General features: G+C 36.5%; 1 protein-coding gene across 5 annotated transcripts in view; it reads right to left on the minus strand.

The window, feature by feature from the left end:
* Positions 1-27,449, minus strand: part of hdac9b (histone deacetylase 9b) — a 59,243-nt gene that overhangs the window by 24,184 nt on the left and 7,610 nt on the right. For 2 of the 5 annotated variants that reach the window (XM_058746604.1, XM_058746603.1), the window contains exon 1: positions 7,591-8,190. The exons of 2 other annotated variants lie outside the window; for them this stretch is intronic. In XM_058746604.1, the coding sequence (XP_058602587.1) occupies positions 7,591-7,702 (112 nt within the window). In that variant the 5' untranslated portion in view covers positions 7,703-8,190. Of the gene's footprint in view, positions 1-2,769; positions 2,947-7,590; positions 8,191-27,449 lie in introns of those variants that run through there. One more of the 5 variants, XM_058746605.1, reaches the window with a different exon arrangement.

Consider the following 27,449-nt stretch of genomic DNA (forward strand, 5'->3'; position numbering starts at 1 on the left):
CAACGCTGGCGACATCATAATGACTCCTCTTCCTGCAGATATTGAGCTGCGCTGTGTGGTGTCTCCTCCCCGAGAGCACCCATGGATATTATATCATCCCTTATATAAGACAGAAACATACGCACACACAAGCTCTCCCTCTTTCTGTCGACACTGATACATGTCGGCTATGCCTGCCAGGTCCAACTTCTGGGTGTTTAGCAAAAATTCACCTTGGTTTGTTGTCGTGACAGCACTTCTCAGAAGAGAGCCGACTTTGAAGCATCAGGAGCGGCTCTCTCTAGTGAGGCAAACAGATGACCCTAAGCATCCTGGAATGATGGGGGGAATATTAATTCTGACTTGAGAGAGCTCTTTACAAAGAGCAGCCTGTGTTCTTACAGCACTCATGGAGTCAGCCAATGAGCTTCAACAATGAGTCACAGGCATTGGGCTCGCTGCCCTAATGGAGCTAAAAATAGCCTCAGAAACACCTGCTGGCTTGGAGCGCTCGCCACGGTGATATCTCATTTATCTTATGTTTCTCTGCTTGCCCTCCCCACTACCGTCATTAAAAAGATACACTTTGATCCGACCATCCAACCGAGCTCTCGGCAAAGAAACCTCAGGTCAACCCACTCACACCTCCCAACTAAACTGGTAGCAGGCGGTTTGAAGATTAAGAATGACCAGGTTAGACCAAATGGCCCTCTGGATAAAACAACTTAACCTTGCTGCTCCAGACAGCGAGACATCATTTGCGACACATTGTTGGGAAGAGAAGCGTTGACGTCATCAAAGGTCAAAAGGCTTCTTCTAATGTGAACTATAGGGTTTAACGATGGTAACTGGAAATAATTTAATGATTACTTTTTTGATTCCTTTTCACAGTTCTGATTTACACTTCCATTAACAAGTCTTTGAATACCTTTTAAGAATAAATATTTGGGGAAACTTCCAAAATGATGAGATAATTTCATTAACGAGTTTAAATCAGTTCCTGCAAAAGGTGATTTTATACTTTTTATGCTGCTTTTTTAGAGGCGGCATTAATACAATCCAATAATTGGCTTCATGTATTTATTTTTTTTAAATATTACCAAAAAAACACATAATGTGTATGTTTAAGTACACGCTGTCATATGAACAACCAGTTACAGTCTGTGTTTGATTCACTACAAAGAATCAACTCGTATGAGTCATTCGTTTGTGAATCAGACTACACTGGTTGTGCTAAATTTCTTTGATTCACTAAAAGGTCCACGTCGTTAAGAGTTATTTGTTCAGGAATTATAGCATGCAGGCAGCATACAGAGGTAGGAATTCAATGATTGTGTCACATCCTGTCTACTGAGACCTTTATCTGATTACTTTTTGAAGGCAGCATAGATGTATCCTTCGCTGCCTATGATATCCCACAATCCTGTGCATTTGAACTAAAAAAAAAGTTTGAACTATTTTGAAAAGACATCTAAAAGTTGTGGTTCATGGTTAGTTGTTGTGTAAATGTATGTTTTGACTAATGTTTTCCACTTTTGATGTCATTTCTAGTGAAAAATTAGTATTGTTGTAATTAAATATTTACTTAGATACAGACAAAATTCTATTCTGCTCAATCAATAAAGAGTTAAGCAGCCTCAGAAGTCGGTCTGAAATCAGTTTTGTGAGGTACCTTTGTGCAACAAGTCAGCTGCCTAAGCTTTAGGACACTGGTTGCTCTGAATGTTTTTATTCATTACAAAAACCAACTAATAAGAATCATTAGTTTGCGAAGCAGACTACTCTGGTTGCCCTGAAAGTTTTTGATTCACTATGAAAAACTGACTCATAGGAGTCATTCATTCATGAATCAGACTGTGCTGGTTGCTCTGAATGTTTTGATTCACTAAAAAGAACCAACTAATAAGAGTCATTAATTCGTGAATCAGACTACACACCGGTTGCTCAGAAGGTTTTTGATTCACTACAAAGAACCTACTCATAAGAGTCATTAGTTCGTGAATCAGACTAAACTGGTTGCTCTGAATGTTTTTGATTCACTGTTCACTTCATTCGGGAAAGTGACTGCACTGGTCACACTGACTGTTTCATGATGTATCATTCAATAGAGGTGTCGCAGTTTTAGTACTGTATTCACATATTCATATTTAGCGTATAAAATGTGTGAGAACCACTAACACCAAACGTCAACCAATTCCATCATTCGATAAGACCTATATTGCTTCAGTCCACTTAGCTTTCATAATACATTGTTGACTAAATGAATCAACAGGTTGGATGCTAAAGAACCGCAATGACGTTCATGTTTTTCGTCAATCCCGCCACTCTATTTTAATTACGTTAACAAGGCACTTGTTGAGACTACAGTGGGACGTGGGCCATTTTTGCATCACCTGACATCAGCACTAAATCAATGTTATGAGACAAAACACACTCACACCTCGTGTTTTGGCCTCGAGCCTTTGCAAGAACATTATGTGTAAGGAAGCCAAGAAGAGCTGTTGATGTATTAACGCCAGTTGAGCTGAAAAGAGAATCGCAAACAGCAGTAACTGCGCTAAATATAACTGCTTTTCTGAGCACACTCTTAATATAGGGAATGTGTGAAAGACTGTCAAACGTGTAGAGCCATCTGGTAATTTTAACTCAGAGCAATTTTAAATAAGAGCACCCTGTCAAATTTATGTAAGCTATTGCGCTGCCCACCCCCACCCTTAACCCCCCACCACCACAAACATTTCAAACACCTTATAGCTTTCAAGAACTGTCTTTAGTTGTGGTTTTACTTACAAGTTCTCGACTCAACGGTATGAGAATGGTGGTGCAGATGTGGCACTGAATCAGTAAACACAAGTTCGAAGACCGAAAGCACCCTGTTTTATTTTTAGCAGGAAGGGATGACAAGCATCCTGCCCCACGTCCAAACGGTTCCCTTTCCCCACAGGGATATGGTGACTCATCTGCTGTACTGCATTTCCCATAATCCCTTGAGCAATGCATTTCTCATAGACTGATGTTTCTCATTACTGTTGATTACTGAGATGATCAAAGCCTTGAGTTTGTAGTGCTGCATACAGCCATAAAAGCAAACCTCCCACACACTGTTAAGTGAAAAAGGTACTAAATTAGACTCTTAATTAAGCGTCTATGCAGACATGACAGTCTGTATTGGAAGAAATGTCTCACACAATGATGTGCTACCTTTTAATTTAAAATGAAAATTGTCTTTAGTATAAATAGGCTTGATAGAGTCAGTGCAATGTTGAATAGCTAAATTAAATTATAGAGTTCATGACTTTTTTAATGTTATGTATAAAAAAAGAGCATAAATATTCTCATATTTTAGTATGCTTCAAATGCTGCATATGTTAACCTTTTCTGCAGTGAGGCTGGTACATAGTTTATATGCGGAGTACAGATAACAAGCTACAAAATAATCAGGTGCCCTATAAATTAGCCTCCGGCACAGTTAAATTGAATTCTATTTTTTAACCTCTCTTGTCAGTAACAGTTTTTTTTATTTAGAGGAGATATGGTGTGTTTCTTAGCAAAAACAGCGATGCTTTTTTGGCTGCATATGCTGCGGTGACTGAGTGCTCATTACGGCTGATGTTATTCTGGGCTGCAGGCGTGTCTAAAGCAGGAAACGCTGCTGTATTTTTAAGTAGATGCTTATTCCTCACAGCAAAAACAGGACAGGGGGAATCCAGATCATCCCTTTCAGCGAAAAATATATTTTCGGGGTTTATTTTTGGATGCATTATTAAATACAGGGGTGGAAATGCTCTAAAAATTATAAGCAAATATAAGTAAAGCAAATATATTGGACTTCATTTTCCTGATATATAATTTTTTATAAAAAAAGAAATATTAAAAATGTATTTTTAAAAATAAGAATAGAAAATAGCTTCCCTCAACATTTGAGTTCAAAATTTTTTCTATATATGTGTGTGTGTGTGTGTGTGTGTGTACTGTATATGTACTGAACATGTATAGAAACACTGTCAATAGATTAAAATATTTAATCGCGATTAATCACATGATTGTCATGAGTTACCTCGCGATTAATCGCAACTTAATCGCACTTTTTTTTTTGTTCTAAATGTACCTTAAATTAATACTTTTCAAGTTTTTAATACTCTAATCAACATGGGCATGGACAAATATGGATGCTTTATGCTAAATGTATGTTTATTATTATTGAAACCATAGTTAACATATATAGTATGAAGACTAGACATGTTTCAAAGGTCATAGATGTTTTTCAAAGAACTTGTTCATGTCTATTAGACACATGAAAGAAATAAATACCATTACTTCTCTTTCTTTGCACTAAGCAATTTACTGACACAAACCTGTTTACATTTTTGCATGACAGGGCAGCTCACTTCTTCTGAACATGCAAAATGTACATTTATTATTTATTATTACATTTGTTTGCCTCTCTGTGCCTGCCCACATACTTTATTTTGATGCAGCTAAATTCTCAATAAAACTGTTTTCATTTATATATTTTACTGTTTCTGTTGTCAGACAACGGAATGAATATGAAATAGTGATGGAAACGCGACCCATTAAGACATAACCAGCTCTCCCTTCCAAGATGTTAATCTGCACAAAAATCCTGATAATCGAGCCGTCATCTGATGAAATCAAATACACATAAAGAAAATAGCTGTGCTGTGATTTCGACTATACTTGCATGTAAATTAGAGAAAATTAGAGAATTTCAAATTAGAGAAGCAAATCTGTGTTTAACTGAAAGCGCTGCTCCTCTCTGCTGCTCACTGAACAATGCAGACACACAGAGAGAGAGAGAGGGGTGTGTGTGCGCGCGCTGGGAAAGCAAGACCTGGCGCTCGCGCGGCAGTACGCGCGACTCTCAGAAACTAAATAAGGTTTGGGCAAACCCTAAAGATTTGTCGCTAGGCGCTTTTTTGAAGGGAAAAAATGTCGCTAAAGGGGTCTGCAAAGTCGCTAAGTTGGCAACACTGTGCATCTCCATTTCTCCAACTACAGGCTAGGCCACGGGTCAAACAGAAAATGCGCGCTGCGTTAATAAAATTAGTGCCGTTAAAATGAATTTGAGTTAAAGCGTTATTAACGCGTTAACTTTGACAGCCCTAATATATATATATTTGTTATTTAATGTATAAATACTGTGTTTGTGTGGAACACAATATGCATATCTGTGACAATTAAAAAGTAAATACAATGAAACTCTTTCAAAATAATTTAATAAACCTATCCAAATTATTTATTGCAATAATCTAAATCTTGAAAATGTAAAAACAAATTTTTTCCATCCAACAACAATTGTAATCACAGCCCTGACATTAAACATTAGCGAGAGAGTCTTTCCACTTGTTATGATGAATAATACATTCATAATATCAGCCCAACAAAAGGTTCAATTTTCTACTTTATAGTTCTCCATAGGCCGCATGATCACATTATTTGCTCATCACTGTCATTAGCATAAACTCATTTTTAAAAATTAAAATAGCCTGGAGCCATTGTGAAAGGCTACAGATAAAAACAACAAGATGATGCAAGAACAGTCAATTATTTTATTCAGGAATATATTAAAAACTGCACTAATCAATTATTTGTCCATAATTATCACCTACATTAAGGGACTGCTTGCTCGGTGAGCATAAAATTGCTGCAAGTGTATTAGACTAGATCTCTTTATGAGTTCTTTACACTTGAGACACTTTGTATTGTGTTTTCGCTGAAGCAGACATGTCAAATAAACCAGAACAAATTGTAGTACTACAAAACATTTCACGCCAAACAGAAGACGAAATATTTTGTTCATTCAACAGAATATTCAGCCTTCTAACATTTGTTTACTCTGAATTGTCAGAATGATTATAACAGTTGTACGAAGACTAGCTTCAATGCTTTAAAACTGACAGCGGGTGCACATTAGCATTACAATAAACATCTTCCGACAGCAGCAACGCTCCCATAGATTTCCGCCTCAACTCTGATCACATATTTTCTTTGAACCAAAGAGCTGATTCCTTGAGCCTGTTTAGTGTTACAGATTAAATCCTTAAGTCGGCACTCTTAAGGAACACTTAACTTGACCTATTTGCCTCAGTTACCACAACACATTAACTCCAGTTTGTCTTTTGATCACACAGTGAAAGATCACAGTCAAACTACTTCAGATACTCCACACTCAGAATTTTGCAGCAGTGCTATTTGCATTGAGCAGAAACACAAAGAAGAAACGGACATTTTTAACAAGCAGACCCCTTGTCAACAATAACAGATGTAAAACCTCACCGCATATCACATGACGGTGACAAACTCTCTGTTAATAACTGTTCCACTGTACGGTTATATTAAGAGTTTGTGGAGATGGTATGATAGCAGAGCGCCACAGCGGCTAATCTTAGCACTCTAATGCTATAAGCTGAAAATAACATACTAAGAATAGCTGACCCACAGAGCGAGCAACAGGCCTGCCTGCCTCGCTCGGGTGGCTGTTGTTTAACCGGATACTTCTTTATAATGCCATGCATGCCTGTACGGGGCTTTCACTGGACACATGAGCATTAATTGAATGACTCGGTATCAGGCGGAGGACTTTAGGGCAAGGAACGGGGCGCCCTACTGCCCTGGTTGGTTGGACTTAGTCCCCTAACAGGTTGCTCTGCTGAGCCTTATTGAAGACGACAGCTCAGTCTTTCTCTTGTCTTTGTGCACAATACTCGTACAAATGAGGGTTAGAGCTATATTTAGAAAGACAGGATTGCGTTAGGCAGTGCGTGCGCTGATTTGCGAGTCGAAAAAATGTAGCGTACTTTCAGTTATGTTGCAACAATGCTGAAATCTAGGCAGACCATCTCCTGCGGTTCAGCGACGATAAGTGCATAGAGTGAAAAATCAGAGGTGAAGCAATGTCCTCCACCCTTCTTTCAGGAACCAAAATGACTCAATCTGTCTTATTATATGCACTTCCTTCCCCCACATTCACCCCAACTTTCATATCATGTATTTCCCAGAACAACACGTTTTGAACCAGTCAGAGTTTGCGCGAGTAGCTTTCTGGCAGCGTCCACAAGTCAGAAACAACAGCAAAGAGCAAAAATGAGTCACGCTCATATTTTAGACAATAAAGCTAACACATCCTCGCTCAATGATGTCAGACCCAAGCTCTCGGCAAACAGTGTCAGGTCAAAAATAGAACGGGTTGATTGTCTTTGGCAAACGCGAAAAGTAACGCGCCTTTCATGTTGACGCCGTATTTCTCAGGAAGTTTCCTCTCTCCTGAATTAAAGGCTAAAGTCGCATAACATCCTGTACGTGTTCTGTTTTTATCCCCATTATAACCTACGCTTTCTGACATCTGACAGGATAATTACGTGCACCTTGAGCCTCCCCTTTGTTAATTTAGTGCTTTAATGTTAAACCCACTAATAGTCATCCACAGAATGATGCTCTTCTAAAAGTGTCTCCTCAGACAGCGTAATAACAACACAAACACAATCTTACAGCACTTCAAATCTTGCAGCCCTGCAGGAGAAAACTCCACAAGTTCAAGACCCTTCTTATCGCAATACAAAAGACTGACAGAGATCTTACAAAAAGAGTCACCTGAGTTGTTGACGTTGTGCATGTCAACGTCGTGAGGGGTCAGAGACAGCCGGTGTTTCCCGATGCCGTCTGCGGAGAAACAGGAGTCGGCCTCGTAAATGGTCTGGAGCATTAGTACTTCAGTTAGCAGCACATCGTCTGCCAGCCCTGCTCTTCCTGTATTGCTGTCAGCTTGTCCCCTCCTCTTCTCTCGGTCTCTCTCTCTCTGTGTTTGTGTCTCTCTCTCTCTCTCGCTCTCTCTCTCTCAAGAGACCAGGAACATTCGCCCCTGCCTCCTCCTCCTCCTCCTCCTCCTCTTAAGCGACACCCGAAGAGTGACAGAGCTCTCCCTCACTAACACTAAAAAGCTTCACTCCTCCTCTGCTCTGCTCATCTCTTCGCTTCTTCTCCAGTCAACACCTAAGTGGCTCTGAAAATCAGCAGGAGAGTCTCTCACACTCTCTACACTCTGCCTTCCTCTTGTCCCGACAAAACTGCTTGTTATTTTCTCCCCGATGTGTCAGATTCACTGTTTTCGGTCCTCCCTCCCTCTCAAACAGGTTTTTTTTGTCCTCCAAGGTGGTTCGGAGTTGCATTCAGCTCCTGTTTCTGTCTCTCTCTCTTTCTGGTTTTCTATCAAGTTGCTTGCTGCAGAGAGGAGGAGGAGGCTGATTTGCATGTGAATCAACAAGAGCATGGCCCACAGGTGACAGAAATAGAACAATGGCCAGCTCAGCTATAAATAGGTCAGGCGCGGTGCGGGGATTGGAGCAGCATTGATGCGTTTAAAAATACCACACCAAACACAGCTGTGGCCCTCATCTACAGCCAGAAGGCATGTCTCTGTGTCTATCGCTCTTTCGGTTTAGTATGCTGTCTATCTTTATCTCTTTTTTTCATTTTCTTTCTCACTCCATCTCTCTTCCATTATCATGCCTCTGGCCTCCATAAAAAGACACACTACCAGTTTTTCTGGAGATATAAATATTACCTCCCTGCATTGTGCTTGACACGTTGCTGCTCCGAGCTGCGCCGCTGACACTCTTGCAGGGTTTATGTGCTCGGTATGCAGAGTAAAATGCAACTTCGTGCATTCATATCTTGAATTTAAAACTGAACAAAAGGCATTATTATTGATTAAAATATGAATGCAGGTTGGATAAGGCAATGCATAGGCACAATATTACAAAATGGCAAAAACATAATATGCATTCGAATTACAAACAAAAAAATATTTAAAAATGTATTAAAATTGTATTGCCTGATTTACATTTATGCATTTAGCAGACGCTTTTATCCAAAACGACTTACAGTGCATTCAGGCTATACATTTTTTTTTATCAGTATGTTTTGATCATCCTGATACCATATAGTTATAGGTTATCCTGTTCTGGACCCCTTTACAGGGCTACAGGGCTACAGGGCCCCCTATTCCTAAAATAAAAATACAAGAGTATATTTTCATGCATAAAATATCTGTAAGATTAAGAGTCTATATAAAACATATTTATCAGTTAAAAAAAGTTAAATATTAAAAAATAAATATTTGATGTTAATATTAAATAATACTTGAAAATGTTAAATAAAATTAAATATTTTTTTAATTAAATAATCTGCTTTTACATTTTAAAAAAAACAAAGTAATTTGTTTGTTTTTTTTAATATTATTTTCAATATATTTCTTTAATTTCTTTATTGTTACCATGATAAGTTTGACAGCAATTAAAAATATATTTTGTACAATCTTTCTCTCAAATTTCAAATTTTGAATACTCCTGCCAAAGCAGAATCTACTATGAAGCCCCTAAAGGGACATGGTGGGGGGGGGGGGATAAAACTGAAAGAAAAAAAAAATATTTTAATGCTTTTGCGTTCTCTAAAATTGTTGCTCCCCCAAGAAACTTTGCATTCACTCATAAAATTTTGTGATGGAAATAATGTGAGGTGGGAGAAACAACTATGCAATGTTTCTCGGGGGAACGCAACACTTTTGAATGAGAATGAGAAAGTTTTGCAAAATAAACTCAAAAGCATTGAAATATAATTTTTCCACCCATCTCATATATTTTCCATCACCATGTCCCCTCAGGGCTTCGAATAAACCTTTTGACTTCCACAAAGAACTTTTATTTTTTAACAGTGTACTGCATGTCATATTTCATTTGATAATATATTCCATAGAAATACTGCATTGCCAAGTACAGTTCTCAGGAGAACACATTCTTGTAAGCACTAACACAGTCCAAGCTGAACTTGTTTAGCTTGTGTCTGTGTGTGTGTGTGTGTGTGTGTGTGTGGTCATTTGTAGACCAGGTAGGTTGTATATTGAGGTCAGTGTTGCTCTTCAGGACGGATTTCCCAGCTGGCCAAGTGTGTTTAAGATGAATTAGTAGCTCAGAGCACACAGGGGGAGCCATCTGTGTGACGGTCAAACTTTATTTAAAACTCTCACTTTAGTTTCTTCTGTTTGTCACACTGCACTACACTCTGATCCATGTTTTCCTTATCAACTGTTTTGAGAAACAAAGACTGAGTGCACTCAAGCATAATGGCTAATGATTTTTAGGATGAGTTTAAGGGGAGTTTAAAACAAGCATGCTTGTGAAGGGTTACTAATAGTAGTAAATATTATGGCAAGAGCTTAAGTGCTAGTAACTAAGTAACTATGGAATAAGCCTGCATCTATACATTGAGCATATATGTACTGTACAGCAGTCTGTCGTCTATATGAGCTCACTGAGATGGTCAGTTAATGGCACTATTTATTGCAAACATGCACATTAAATCAGTAAATCACTTCCAGTAAGGTTAATATCCAAGAGCACCACTGAATTAACCAATGCTTTCGATTGCTGAGATAATGTATAAGTCATCAGCTTACATAGAGTTGTGTTAAAAGGATATAAAAAATTGTTATGATGTAATTACCCTCATTCCAAAATTTTATTTCTTCACTTTCTTTCTTCTGTGAACATTTTGAGATTGTTTTTTCTTTTTTCCATACAGAAATTAATGTTTTGAAAGTCCATCAAAAAATGCTTTTGTAATTTATAATTATAAAATAAAAAGTCACAATTGAGACATAAAATTATGGTTATGAGATAAAAAGTTGAAATTATGGCATACTAAGTCATAATTATGAGATAAAAATTAAAACATTTTAACTAAGTCTTGATAAGATAAAAAGTCAATATTCTGAGCTAAAAAGTTAATTATAAGAAGTAAAAAAAAAATTGCTTTGGTAAATCATAATTATGAGATTTAAAAAAAAAATCATAATTAATAAAATAAGGCAGCGAAATTAATCCTCCAGTGTCCGTATAGAACAAATATTAATAGAATGCTTTTTTATCTTAAATGGCTAAAAGTGATTGCTGCAACACTTTTATCAACACGGAAGGTTTTACATTTTAAAACTCCATTGGATCAGTATAATAAATTACAATCTAATGTTCACATGAATATGACGAGCAACAGAGGGTAGAGTTCTACTCCCTTATGCTAAAACTAATTTTCTTAAACGTACAGTAACATTTAGGGCAATGAAATCATGGAATCTCGTACCAGTGTCATTAATTAGGATAACACGAAAAATTGATTTTAAAAGGCAGGTAAAAGGCACACCTTGGAATTTTGTACTTATAGGAGGTTGAGGTATAGGAATGAATTGAATGAGCAATACGTTTTTATATTAAAAAAGTGGAAGATATGTTTATAGAGATGTTTTGCATTGTGGAGAATATATTTAACTTTTTATTTTTTTCTTTATTTCTTTAATGTATGTAATAATGTATGAATGTTAAGTGTTGTGGGGACCCCAGGAAGACTAGCAATGCTTGAGGGCATAGCTAATGGGGATCCAAATAAATAAATAAACATATAAATAATTATGACAAAATTTGAAATTGCAATAAATCATGATGAGATAAAAAATCAAAACTATGACATATTAAGTCATGATAAGATAAAAAGTCAAAATTATGAGAATGTAAATTCTGACATGAGACATTATTATGACATAAAAGTTTACTTAATTTCAGCCTTTTATGTCAAAATTATGTTTTATGCATGTCATAATTTCAACTTTTATCTTATAAGTATTACTTAATATTTCATCATTTAAATTTATGTCACATTTATGATTCGTTAAAGTATTTTTTTTCTTATGTGGTGGAAATGGGGTAACCTAAAACTAGTTATCCAAAATTCTTCAGAATATCTTTAAAAAAAAGTCATACAGGTTTGCAACTACATAACAGTATGTGAAGGATGAGAGAATTTTCATTATGGGTGAACTATTCCTTTAAGTCTGCATCTTCATTGTATTTCAGAGTGCTCAAAGACCTCATCTCCCCTGCATCTAAAAATACTCTTTGTCATTTACACACAAATAACCTCCACTCTAATATCTGTACGTTACTTCCCATGCTGGTTTTTGAAGGGCTAGGCAGGGTATGTATTTTCATGTCTGAAAAGAGCAAGTAGCCCTGATAGATGGAAAGAAAAAAGCAAAGTGGCAGGGGGCCCATAATAGCTCATCCACGTCAGCACTGGCCTTTATTCGTACTAGTCTTATTAAAGCATTTAAGTGTAAGCTGGAGTTACACACTTACACATGCACAAACATACATATACATGCCTGGCCAAAGACAGAGCTGTCACCTCCACGACATGAGCTGGATCAGACAAAAGCTCCTGAGCGTTTTCTGAATTTAAATGTGAGCTAAATGGAGAGCTCTCAACAAAACAGGGTAATAGAGAGAGAAAGAGAACAAGAGAGCACATCAAAAGGGAAGGTCACCACAATGGGCTTTGTGTCGCTTCACAGACGGCGCGCGTACATCGTGCTCTGCATTTACACAGTTACACAGGCAAAAGGTGATGGAGTTTATATATATATTACAGCCTTTTGCATCAGAAATACATTTGACTACTTGAAGCAACACATACACACCAAGACTCAATTGCATTATGTCCATACATTTCCGTCCAAGCACATTATAGAATTTTTTTTTTTTTTTCAAGGGCACCAAATGTGTTTACTCTAAAAGCTCTGCACTCTTTCTTTGGTTCCTTGCTCTCGCCTCGTTCCATATAAAGGCAGTGCTGCATTAGCTGTCCTCCGGGTGAGCAAATATTGCTCTTTAGTTAATTAGATCAGACTGCAGCGTGTTTTTGTTCCATACTGGATGATGACCACTTTGTGTGGGAGAGGAGGTGTCAGTTCCAGAGTGTCTGCTCACTTGTTTTTCTTTGCTTCAAAGATCTCAGTCTCTTTTTGTCTCTCATGTCTGTCTGTCTGTCTCTTTCTCTCTGCAACTCTTAGATCCAATAAATGGATTAGGTGCACTGTCTGACCAAGAAATTATACTTTTTCATTCATGGCTTGGGTGTGTGTGTCTAGCTACCTAGAGTAGCTGTACTTTTGGACACAAAATTGCTGAAAAATATCTAAAGAAATTAGCTTCACCTGAAAAAACAACTCCTTTTAATTCAACTCCTATTCACTTCTCACATAGGCTATATGGTAGTAGTAGTAAGAGTTTGTGAATAATAATTAATTTAAAAACAATACAAATAGTTATTCTGGCATTTGTTTTTACTACTTTTATTCTAATTTCCTATCTTCTGAGCATGAGTGCCGTTCAAAATATTATTCGGAACATTAATCAACTTCGAATGTGATTCATTTGTAGGCCGCACAAACCATCACAGACACGCTTATACTGCTTTTATGCAACTTTACAACAAACATGAGTAACTAATAAGTAACATGTGGTAATGAATAACTTACATTTTAGACCCAGTATTGGCCGTTCCTTCCTCTAGTTTTGCTCCATCAGTTAAAACACTTTCCAACAAAGCCGAAGATCAACCGTCTCGTGTCCCAGCGCAACACAGTGGCGAATCAGTATTTTCAACGAATCGTTTTGGTGAATCATTCAGTGACTAAAAAAGTCGCTTGTTGCCACCTACTGGCGTAGCGATGCAACATGCAGAAAAAGTCACTGAAAATCACCAAGTAATAAAGGACCGGTCAACGATGACTAAACTATAAAGTTTTCTAAAATGTTTTCTAATTTTATTAGAATATAGTTCTAAGTTCACACCACAGCTATAGCTTAATGATAACAACACAGGTAAACCATTTTCATTGGAATCACTTTCAAAAGGTTTTTTTTTTGTTTGTTTGTTTTGTTTTGTTGTTGTTTTTACAATGATGAATGATGAAAACTTGAAAATATTTGAAAAGGATGAAAACCAGATATTTAAGTTCTAAAACATTGAAAGCAGCAAAAGAGATAAATGCAGTGCATGATTATAATTAACAGAGCATATATCATCACTTGATGTCTATATCCACTGTAATTTTTGGTTTGTTATGCAGTCATATTTCCTGTGGTTTGGCGAATTTTTGCAGCTAAAATGCAGTCATTCAATAGGAATCCACACAATTTTGTTACAGATTCATGACAAGCGAATTCAAAAATATCTCCCCACACAGATTTCTCAATGGATTCAAGATGGTCACACAGAATTCTAAAAAATTTCCCCACACAGATTTTGCAACAGATTCTAATTGGTCATGAAGATTCATAAATATTTCCCCACGGATTTCACAAAGTGTTCAACTTTGCAGCTTTGACCAATAGAAAGCTGCTTGGTTTTGAAGGGAAATCTGTGTGAGCTCTTCATAAAGTATATTGCTACTCTGACAATTTTACCTACAACATGTTTTTTTTTTTACCAAAATTAATGTGGCAGCACCTTTACTGACAGTTTGTCTGGAACACAAAAACACAGACAAGTTAAGTAATACCAGTGCTATTTTACGGCTAATCAACTTACTGTTATAAATTTTACTTTACATTATACACTTTTAATTATATACAGTAGTGGGTTTTCATGTTCAGCTTGGCAGGTGGGATGTCTTATCTGACACGTGGAGATGGTTCGATTCCTGTGAAGATGGTTTGATTATAGAAACAATTTTTTTTTTGTTTTATTTTTAGTTTACGATAATAACCCAGATTATTATTAGATAGCTAAGGAAAAAAAGTGTATGTATGTGTGGGTGTGATTGTGAGTCACTACAAAAGAACAGGCAATCTATTCCATGTAGAAATATGTTTGTTTACCTATATGTGCTGTTTATGCATGGCTACGTATTTGCTCCCCTCAGAGTTTCATCATAATTGTTTGTGGCATTAACAGCGGGATGTACTCGTTTCAGGTTGCCTGTGGCAGGGGAGCCTGGTGCTGTAGGTGTACCTGGAAACAGACGAGAAATCTCTGTCTTCCCATGGGTCCCGGCTCATCTGGGGCAACACGCCTCACAGACAGACTGGCAACATTTCAGGTTCATGCTCACACACTTGCATCAGATCTCCTTCCCTCCTCCCACCTTCTTCTGAGGTTTTCCTTCCTCTGCTCACTACCGTCCTTCACAAAAACCTGTTCAATCTCCCTCCGTGAAAATTCGTCACCTCAGTCCACCTCCATCCTCATACAGCCACTTGATCGGCCATGTAGAAGCCCAAAGGCATCAGCGCTGTTTATTGGAGGTCCAAACCCAATTAGCATCTCCATCTGGCTGTATTCTAGGGGCATGTTTCCGCTCCGTCTGATGATTTAGGTGCTGTGGCTTTATTAGGTTACTCAGTCTAGCCTCCGCTGGTATTTCCTGCAGGACATTTAGGTTGAGGGTGAGAGCACTTTGCAGCTTGGATCAGATAATGTGCAGAATGTGCTTCTTCTGTTTACTTTATAAATTTCAATGGAAGTGTCTAATTATACAGCAAAGAAGAGAACCCTATTGACACACATAGGCCATTGTCAGGGGACATATGCAACTATTTTTTAAAGGGATAGTTAATCAAAAAATGAAAATGTTATCATTTACTCAAGTCATGTCATTCCAAACCTGACTTTCTTTCTTCTGCAAGATGCACAAGAAGACATTTAAGGGATGTTTCAAGATATTTTGAAGGATGTTTTCCATACAGCGAAATAGAGCTGTCACAATTCCCTGATTTAATTTGAGTACTGGATTTTTTTAAAATCCTCGATTGCATTTTGCCCTTGTCAAGTAACCGGCAAAATAGCAGAAGTGGCACATTTCATGTACGAGAATCCATGAAACGCTTTATTGGACCGATTTCCAAGGCTGCATGGTATTAAACCCAGAGCCGATTCTCCCTATAGGCAGAATACTCAAGCTGCGTAGGGCCCCAGAAAAACCAGGGGGCCCGCTTGCTCTCAAAGATGTTTTCATTTTAGTTTCATTTTTGAGTTTGGCCAGCGGTTAAGAAAACATGAATGATCATTTCTTTTAATGCGGTGGGCTGTCACCCTCTCTACGTAAAAATCAGTCAAATCATGTAACGTGAATGTCATACAGTCTCTTACTCGAGACTAAAAAAAAAACGAGTTGAAAATGTACCGAGCCGTGGAAGAGATACTGTTTCTCGAGCGCTTTCCGTGAGCGTGATTCGAGGTGGAGTGAAAGACGGACAAAATGTGTTTCATCCATTCTTTCATCCCGAACCAGGTTTAATATATATATTATATAACATAACATATATGCACTTTAATTATTTACCTGCGCATTGGTTACGTGCGTGCGAGTGGTTCCGTTCACAGTAAATGCTGCTCCACACAAACTGCTAAGCCCAATCTCATGAAAATGCGTATAAATAGTACGGCAAATAAAAACAGAAAATCGTGATATTGATATGCAAAAATGGACTTTGGCGTGCATATGATACATACGTGTTTGGCGTGCATATAATACGCAGTTTTTACGTGCATATAATATGCAATTTGTTGGCGTGCATATGATACGCCGGTTTCACAAGCATATGATACGCATCTACCCCACAACCCTAATCATACCCAAAAGTCAAAGTCAATTTCTGCGAATAAACAGTAAGCCAAATCGAAACAAACTCGTGCTATTGATACGCACTTCCATGAGATCGGGTTGGAACTCAAATTTCATCTCTGCATATTGTTGTGAGTTTGGGTTTATTATAATGTTCATCTGGGAACGCAAAGTGTGCCATTTAATCAGATTTGTAAGATAAATCATTTGTAAACCCACACAAACATTGGATAATATATCTTTCTCGCTAACTATTCATCGCGATTTCAAAAAGCAAGCTCGCTCTGAGTTTACCTACAGTCATCTGGCATAAAGAAATGGCCAAATATTAAAGTTTAAGTGGACATTTGAATGAAATGTTGTTTAGTCAATAATAATCAAGAATTAGATTGCACAGTAAAGTGTAAAAACAATAGTCAGGCCATTGGCGCCCTCTGCAGACATTTGTTATAATGCGCAATGTACGTTGGCTCTATTGTTTATAATACATTATGTTTTTAACAGTTTTGTTATTATTGTCTCATGTATTTTAAGTAATTTTAAAGGCTGTTGTTTGCTTAGGTCTATTTTTATTACTACATAAAATTAATTATACGCTAATAACATGATACTCGATTAATCGTCAGAATAATCAACCAATTACTCCATTACCAAAATAACCATTATGACAGCCCAAAACAACTTTGGACTTTTATTATATGGACAAAATTACTGATACAGTTTTTAGAAACAAAGTCATAGGTTGGAACAATATGAGGTTTACAGAATTTTCCATTTTTAAAGGAAACTATCTGTGGAAGTTGTGACTCAGTTTAAGCAAATTTAGACATGAATGGGTGGTTACTCTTTCTTTAACCTACAATAATCATGTAACTTAATTATCAAAGATATAAATAGGTTTTTCAGAAATAGTATTTGAACTAGGGACATGACATTCAGGCCATTGTTTTGTTTTGTAAAAAAAAATACTATTATTCATTCATTATTATTCAGGTTGCTGTCTATACTTTTTTTTGTTGCAAATAACATATAAATGAGAGTCTTATCATATAATAGGCCATTTTTGGAGGGCCCTTACAAGGCTGTTTGCGCTATTCTGATCAACTGCCATTGAGATGAATGGGAATGCTAACAGGTTCTCTTGCTTTCACAGACCTCCTTGGAGAAAACACATATTGCATAATTTTTGTGTTGCATAAATTACAGGTTTTTAGGTGAAAGAATATTTGAATAATTTATTATCAGTGGGTTTGAAGAATATTCTGTGTAAATTATTTCAAATCACCGTTAAGGATTCTTTTCCCCGAGATGAACGCTACCATTTGCAGCCATGATGACATCAGAAATCTCTCCTCAGCCCATTTCTATTGGTATTCTCTGTGCGTTGCCTGTTTCTGCAGAGGCTTTGCTGTCTGTCCTTTCAGTGCTGTATTGATAAAGCTCTATAAATAGACATGTTGCTGTGCATGTCACTGGGAGGGAAGGGACAGTTCACTGAAATCCCCCTGATCAATCAGACCATGACTGCTGGAGCATATTGATTTACCTCAGAATAACAGTCCGGCCAGATACGGTTTAGCACAAACGCACAGCCTCTCTCTGACCTTTAACCTGCTGCAGCCTACATTCGCAACCCACCTCAGCCCTCGCATTGGAAATATCTGACAACTGCCAACCTTATAAACCATGTGGTCATCACCTGCCACAAATGGCATACATTAGATACTGAAATAATTGACACTTAAATTTCCAAATGAGTCGACCTTTTTATTTTTATTATTATTTATTAGTTTATTTTATTTTTAAATAAATTGACACTTAATTAACAGCATGGGGCTCAAAGTGAGCTGATATACTATTCTATATTGTATAACAATAGCATTCTAGCATTTGATTTATCATTATTATTATTGGTAATAATAATAGGATGTTAGAATCTCTTTATAAAATACTAATATAAATAATATTGTAAATATTAGTTCAAAATGTAATTTAAAAATGAATTATAATTTAATTATATTTTATTTTGGACACTTAATTAACAGTATGCCACTCAGTGTGGGCTGATACTCACTAGAACTGACAATTTTTTACTGTTCTGTTTATGTTATTTTTCTGGAAATTATTGTCTTATAAACTGTGGATACTTTTCTTCTGTCCCTGCTCGTCAAGCAGAGTTTTGACTATATTGTGTACTTGATTTTATGTGATATTTAGAGACACAGTCTGCCACAAACAAAAATTATAGAATCTTTAAAAGATTCAAAACAAATAGTCAATAAATTCAACACAATAATCTCATGTTTTTCCAAAAAATGCAATAATATAATACAATATAATATAATATTCAATTCAAGTTTATTTGTATAGCACTTTTCACAATGCAAATCGTTGCAAAGCAGCTTTACAAAAATTCAAGTTTCTACATTATATTTAGCAAAGCTTATCAGTGGTGATCTCAAGTTGATGTCCATATGGCAGAAATGTATGGTAAAAATCAAGCAGTTAGTTAATGTCATGTAATCAAACAGATGAGTGAACACTATTAACAGCAATGTTGCGATCAAACTTATAGCAAAATTTGGTAGTTTTGTATGATAATACATAATATAATATAATACATAGACTAAGAGCAAATCTGTGCACTGGGTGCCACACGATTAGAGATCAGAGATCAGAGATCACAACAGTGAAATGCAGAGTTAATCTGAGGTTTTATCTCACAATAATCTCAACATCTCAATCCATCTCTCTGGAAACACACCCAATGTCCTCACAATCACAAATACAAACACACACACACACAACCTTTTTTTCCCTCCCGCTGACAATCCAGTAATGCTTAATCCATTACCTATTTAGGTAAGTTACTATTCTGGGGATATTATCTGCTTCACAACCAAACTGCCCAGTCTAGAAAAATGTTAATAATCATTCTTTTGCTTGGCTTGAGTCTCCATGTGTAACACAATATTTAATTGAAGTTTTCTTAATGAAATCACTGGACAGAGGCGTAAACAATGAAGACGTCACTTCTAAACTCTGTGTTTAGAAATTTACCATATACAGTAGCAAGAGTCAAATAAAAGTAACTGATCTGAAAACATTTCTTACATAATAGCTCTAGTTTCATTTGAGTCAGTAAATCAGATCTTGCATGTGCATTTAGGGGAAAGCTTTCGGGAAAGCTCAGGTCAGCATCAATAAAAACTGATCCCATCTCATTCTGTGTATGTGTGTAAAAGGTTGGGGAAAAACAGGAAATTATACATTGCAACAAAGGAAAAGGCAGATTTCCTTGACTGCTATTGTCCTGGATGTTACCACCTACACCATTGTGGCTTTCCATGACCAGGGTGAATCAGGTTTCCTAGAAAAATGTCCAAGAGAGAAGTGCACAGCACAATGAACAAAACCGAAGACAAATTCTTCCTGTTATTATTTGCAGAGAAGAATAAATAACATTCACAAAGGAGGGTGATTCATGTTTGCTTGACAGCATAATGAAAACTGAGCTTTTTCAGAATGAAAAACTGAGATTTTCAGTCTTCTTTTTAAAAGAACAAATTCAGACTGAAGTTATATTTGCTGGCTATCACTGGCCTTAAAACTGCACTCAAACCTCATTTTGGTTCATTTCAACTGATAAGGTGATCATTTTTAATGCACAGTGTTATTTATTTATTATTATTTTTTTTAATCATGACCACTTGAATTTATTGCATTAATATTATATTGTATTTATTTTATTAATTAATATTCATTGTATTTTTCTTAAAACAGCAGCAGCAACAACAACAACAATAATATAATAATAATAATATATTATTATAATTGTTGTATAATAATATTGTACCATTCGTTGTGATTTATTATTATTATTATTATTTATAATTTAACACTAAAATCTAATTTTACAATACTAATAACAATGTAAATATTAGTTTGATCAGTTTAATTGATATATAAGTATACAGTGCCCTCCATAAGTATTGGAGCAGTAAAGACAAAATTGCTCTGTTTGCTGTGGAGTCAAGAAGTCTGTAAATATGATTAAAAGATGAATATGAGACAAAACTACAGAATGTCACATTTTATTATTGGGTGATTCAACACATAGATGTTTTACCAGCTGAGAAGATCAGCACTTTTAGAGTTTCATCCCTCTATCTGATGTGAGCGTAAGTATTGGAACAGTTGCCTCACAGGTCTTTCTAAGTGATCAGCTGTGTCCTGTTGCATTAATTCTTCAGATATTAAAAGCAGGGAATGTGTCGTATCAGTTGTATCCATTGCTTCTGCATTCTGAGTCTTGCATTTGAACCACACACACAAACCAGGATGAAGACGAGGGAGCTGACTCTGAGAGAAAAGCAAGCAATTTGGATGCTAAAAGAAAAGAGGAAGTCAATCAGAGCTATAATGACAAATATATAGCAATAACAAAGGGCATGGAGAAATCAGCAGTTTGAAGACCACCGGAGACATCAGGCAAATCATAAAAGCTGTGAAAATGAACCCTAAAATACATTTCTGTCAACCTCCAGAAAGCTGGGGTGATGCTCTGACAATCTACTGTCCGCAGGAGACTTTGACACAGACTTACAGATGCTACACAGCAAGATGCAAACCTCTGACCAGCACCAAAAATAGAAATTCAAGATTAGAGTTTGCAAAAGCCAGTGGAATTTTGGAACAGAGTTTTATGGACAGATGAGACAAAGATTAACCTTTATCTAAGTGATGGGAAAGCAAAAGTGTGGAGAAAAAGGGAACTACAAATGATCCCAAGCAATACAGCCTCATCTGTAAAGCATGGTGGAGGTGATGTCGTGGCATGGGCATGCATGGCTGCCTCTGGAACAGACCCTCTCAACTTTACTGATGACTTAATGTATGATGGCAGCAGCAGAATGAATTTGGAAGGGTACAAAACCATCTTGGCTACCAATATTCAAGAAAATGCCACCAGATTCATCAGAAAGCGTTTCACATTGCATCAGGACAATGACCCAAAACACCCTGCCAGTTCAGTCAAGGAGTTTATAAGGGCAAAGAAATGTAAAGTCTTAGATTGCCCAAGTCAATCTCCAGATTTAAATCCAATTGAACATGAATTTCACCAGATGAAGAGGAGACTTAAGGCAGAAACTCCCCAAAAAAAGCAACAGTTGGAATTGGCTGCATTAAAGGCTGGGAAAAGCATTTCAAAGGATAAGACCAAGAGTCTGGTGATGTCTATGAGACGCAGACTCACTGCTGTGATTGTACGCAAGGAATCTGCAACTAAATAATAGCTTTTAAACTTTTATATCTGCCTTAAATTCATCTGTCACAATACTTATGCTCACATCAATGAGTGGGATGAACTCTAAAAGTGCTGTTCTTTTTATTTGGCAAAACATGTATGTGTTGAAACAGCTAATAATAAAATGTGACATTCTGTAGTTTTGTCTTATATTCATCTTTTAGTCATATTTGCAAATGTCTTGACTCCACAGCAAACAGAGCAATTTTGTCTTTACTGTTCCAATACTATGGAGGGCACTGTATATAGTATAGTTCACAGTTTATATAAGGCAAAATTATTGTCAAACAGATGTTTGGAATGCGGGCACTCTAATGTATTATGTATCAAAATTACACTCTAAAAAAAATGGTGCTATATAGCACTAAAAGTGGTTCTTTGGCTCGTAATCATAGGGGAACCACTTTTGGTGCTGTATAGCACCAAATCTTGGTGCTTCAGTGATTCTTCAGCGGTTCTTCACCAGTTCTTTGGCATGACTGAGGGGCTATATAGCACAGCTACCATATACAGAACCTGTTAAGCTCCTATACGGTTCTTCAGAGGTTTTTCAGTCGTTCTTTGGGGTGATTAAGGTGCTATATAGCACCACTGCCATACAAAGAACATGTTAAGCCCCTTTAAAGGTTCTTTGCGAGCCAAAGAACCACTGTTGGTGCTGTTTAGCACCATTTTTGTTGAAGAAATACAATGCAATATGGCACCTCTTATGGTTCTACATAGCACCATTTGACAAAGGTGCTGTATGGCACCTTTAAAGATATGATGCTATATAGCACCAAAAGTGGTTCCCCTATGATTACGAGCCAAGAACCACTTTTAGTGCTATATTGCACCATTTTTTTTAGAGTGTAGATTGTATTGATTGCTTTAATTATAGCATTAATGTAATTACAATATTAGTTTGTATTTTGTATAATATATTAATATTATATAATAAAAAAATAATAATATACGTAAAATTATACATATAAAACATAATAATAATAAAAAATAATATGAATATTGTTTATTATTATTATTATTAAAGTATACTTTTGTAAAATAATATTCTACTATTCAATTCAGTTTAGAAGAAGGACAATTGAATGGTACAATATTACTATACAATATTAATACTATTTTTAACCATGAATATTATAATTAATATTCATATTAGTTTCAGCGCAGTTTCAGAGGGGTTCAGTTCACTTTAAAGTTCGTTTGGTGTTATATAAGGCAAAATTATTGCAAACTGATCTCTGACCTGAAAAACCAGTGTAAAAACTGTTTTGATGAACAATGTGAATCTTGTCGTGGTTCTGAATGCAGTGTATTGACTGTGTATCTGAAAAACAATCATTATGAACAACTTTTTAAAATGACTCTACAGGGAGCATTTCTCTCTCTCTAAACCTCTTCAAACTCTTTTGCCCTTCTCTCTTTATCTCTTCTCGTTATCCCTGTGATGTTGTGTGGGAGTAGCAGGTCTTCATTATTAATTGTCAAAGGAGCTCCCAGAAGCCTGTTATGAGGGGTGGGATACAGATCAGAGGGCACATCAGGTCAGCCCACTCGTTTGGCCAGAAGCTCACAGAGCCATAACCTCCCACAGAATGTTTCTAGAGAGCACATGTTTACCCCATCCATCCTTTGCATCATTTATCCTTCTTGAGCCCTCCTTCCTGTCTCTTCCCAAAAGACTCAAATAAAGAATATAGATGCACACAATTTCACAGCACGATAAAATCCAATCTTGAGATAAGACAAATATACATATGGAACATATACTTAAAAGTCCTTATTTACTATGGGTGGCCTTAAAGTGGCCTTAATTACTATGTACTTACATCAAAAAATAAGTACAATGTACTTATTGTGTTCATATTGTATTGCAAAACACTTTTGCTGCTATTGAGGTGGGATACGGGTGAGGTTAGGGACAGGTTTGGTGGTGTGGGTAGGTTTAAGGGTGGGTTAAGGTGTAAGGGATGGGTCAACAGTGTAATTATGAATGTAATTACAGAAATTAATTACAGATGTAATTACATAAAGGTATTATTAACACTATAAGTACAGTGTCAGAACATGTATGTACACAATAAGTGCCACCTAATATAAAGTGGTACCAACTTCTCACTCAGTCAATGATATAAGCTAAATATAGTCTAATTATGTAAAAAATAATGAAATTATGGTCTATGAACTCTTAAAGGAACAGTTCATCCAAAAATGAAATTTTGCTGAAAATGTATTCACTCCAAGGCCATTCAAGATGTAGATGAGTTTGTTTCTTCTCCATAACAGATTTTAAGAAATGAAGCATTTCACCAGTGGATCCTCTGTAGTGAATGGGTGCCGTCAGAATGCGAGTTCAAACAGCTGATAAAAACATCACAATAATCTACAAGTAATTCACACAACTCCAAGAGCTGTATGTTTGTAATTAACAAATTCATCATTAAGACATTTTTTGCTTCAAACCGTCGCTTCTAGCTAAAATTCTCTATCCACAATATTGCTTTGTCCCAGTAAAAAAGTCGTCTCTTCTGATTCAGGCGAGAAATATGCATGGATCAAATCCTGTCCAAAACAGTTCTGAACAAATATGTCAGTGGATTTTGATGTGAAAGGACAACATTGGACATAACATATGTTTTTATATTTTATTATACAATGAAAAGACATGAATACATTTAAGTGTGACTTAGGTGTCCAAATGCTTTTGGGGCCATTGTATTGGCTTTTGGTGTGAAAAAAGTCATATCAGTTTCCTTTTTTAATTATTAAATCTCACTTTTTACTAGTTTTCCTACCATCTAAAGTTACAATTTACAAAGGGAAGTGAATGCTTATGTATAGACACAGAGTGATTCACATGCACATTCACCGCATGCTGTGTTTAGGAGTGGTTTCAGAGAGCCTAACCGCTCCTTTCATCCCAGATCTAGTTCCGCCCTGGCCTTTCCAACTCAACCACTGCAATGTCAGCCACACTAACAAGCTGTAAACCTCTCTTTCTTTGTCCTCTCTCTCTTGCACTTTGAGACAGTATTGGTAAGAAAAGCAACAGTCTCTCCTCTGAGGTAACTATAAGATTTGTTGACTTTCCACTACTAACAGAATTTACAGCTGCACAAGTAAACATGACATCAGAGCCACTAGCTGCATCCCTGGCCAGGGCAGCAGGACTGTGGCAAGGCTTAAAATAGCATTCAGCGATCAGAGAGAGAAGCTCCATCAGAGAAACTTATCAGCCTTATAATCAAGCTGCAGATGACAAGAAAGGAAAAAAAGAAGAGCGAGAGAAATGGAAAGACTGTAGCCTACCTGTTGCAAAATATTTAGAAATGCATGCAAATTACCACAAGCTCATATAGAGAGGAACATAACATACTATAATGTACATTATATTAATTATAAATACCATAAAAGATCAAAGCATGCACACACAATACGATTCTACAATAATTACAGTGTAGAATGTAACTTGAAACAATAATACAGAGCAGACATCATGAGTTTACCAAGATTACCATCAAGATTAACAAAATAAAAGATAATTCAAAGACAAATTCAGTTAGAGATGAAACAAGTAACTGTTTTAAGTGAGTCGTTGAATCATTCACTTGACCAATTTGTTAAATAAAAAAAAACAACTGCTACTTTACTGCTATTCACAACCCCTCTTCCATTACCTCATGGGGTACTAATATGTTCATCAGATGCACACTAGGAATCACACTTAGTAGTAGGTTACCCGGGTACTTTTCACCTGCTGTTTTATACAGTCCCGGCTCATTGGAAATACGTGCCTGTGGTGAGATTTCTGCAAAATGGTATTAAGTTGCTTGTTTCACGGCACTTTTAAAGTTAAATGTCCCGTGATTAGTGCTAAAAGCAAGTTCATTTTTATCCGATGAGTAGCACTAAAAGATCCTGTTGCGCTTTAAAATAACATACCACCTATACTAAACCTACCCTAAACTAAAAACGCATTTGTTGAAGCAACCGTGCCATTTTAGCTTGCTTCTATGTCTTTGAGCTTTTTTATCATGACTTTTGTTACATGACACCCGAATGCTCTGCATTGCAAGTGCAGTGCTGCATGTACCAGGTGAGCTACCGAGCAAGTTTACAACCTCAGAAAAGCTATACATATGGATATGTTTAGCTATATGATGTAAACATCAAAATGTATTAGCTTACAAATCATGCACTATGGTAAAAGCATTTTGAGATCATAGTGTAATGTTAATGTCCAAGAATCCATGTGAATTTGAATCAATTAATTCACATGTAATCACAATTTATTTTTTTTAAAGTTGCCGTTTTACAGTCTCTAGTGTTTATTTCAGCAGGAAAAGGCATGTATGTATGTTGCACGTAACTGTGAATTGTATGTATAGGTTTGTTTTTGGAGTTTTTACACAATGTAGGTAAAGAACCACATTTTTACAAATAGTTTAATGAATACTATGAATTCGGACACACTACTTTTTCACAACTGTGTGTTATGCAAAGAGTGGTTATTTCTGAAGACTTTGTTGGCAACTATTTTCATTGGCTTAGCAAAAATAGGCAAAGTAACTAATATCGATTTGTTGATTTAATGTATCTGTTAATTATTTCCACCAGTGGGCATACATGCATCAAGGAGAGTTCTGTCATTTTCATTTCTTCCCTTAAAAATTCCACATAAATAAATGTAATTTACACCATATTTCAAATCACCATTCATTCTATAGTGAAACTGACATTTTAAAAAGAGCATTGTTTTAAACAAAATGCTGACTCCCTCATCTTGCTGAAGCAAAAACAGGCAAATTAACTATAAATATTATGTCTAAAATGTAAGTTACTCAATATTATTTCTTGTTTAGCAATTTCACACTTGCAGTCATGCTGTTTGTCTGAATATCAGCGTCACCGTGATTTGGCTGTACATCACTCTTTCTCATGTTGCATAAATATGTTCTGTTTGGCAGTGATTGTGTCACTTTGTAGAATGGATGGACAAATTCCTTGTCACTGAAATGATATTGCATCATAGATTGAACATGGACAATGAAGCCTCCTGTCAATCACACACATCTGGGCTACACCACTGCCCTGCTTTAGACACCAAAACAGGGGCACCACTTAGTGTGACTAAAGCATGTGGAAACCTAAAGCAACTTCACATTTCTCATTTCACGCCTTTCTATCCTCCGCTATCCCATAACTCACCAGGACGGCTCAAGGGAGGGGCAGAGCAGGTGCACTACACATGAAAGGCCAGAACAAAGGGCCATCCAATCACAGAGCGTGGTGACCTGGGCCCCGAGGATGATGGGACCTGGTCAATGTCACCCCGAAATGTCTGTTACTACTATCAGGGTCAAAACAGGTATGTGTGGTAATGGGAATCACAGATCTCACACTGAGATGGAATGCAGTTGGTTGCACCTGTCTTACTGAACATTCCATCTGTGTTGTTTTTAAGCAGTTTTTGCAATGTTAACATCCTGCTAGGCCTATTACACAAATTACAAAGTATTTAATTTAGTGAAATTATACTGCAGTTAATTCCAATAATTCAAGTCTTTTTTTGGAGAGAGGTTCAGATTATTAGCTGGAGATGAGAGAAGGCTTGGTAAATTAGGCCTACCCTAAAATAACTCAACCTTCAATGTCAGAGGCACTTTATGACCCTCCAGAGAGTGAAAG

The sequence above is a fragment of the Onychostoma macrolepis genome, chromosome 16 (genome assembly GCF_012432095.1).
Source record: "Onychostoma macrolepis isolate SWU-2019 chromosome 16, ASM1243209v1, whole genome shotgun sequence".
Lineage (NCBI taxonomy): Eukaryota > Metazoa > Chordata > Actinopteri > Cypriniformes > Cyprinidae > Onychostoma > Onychostoma macrolepis.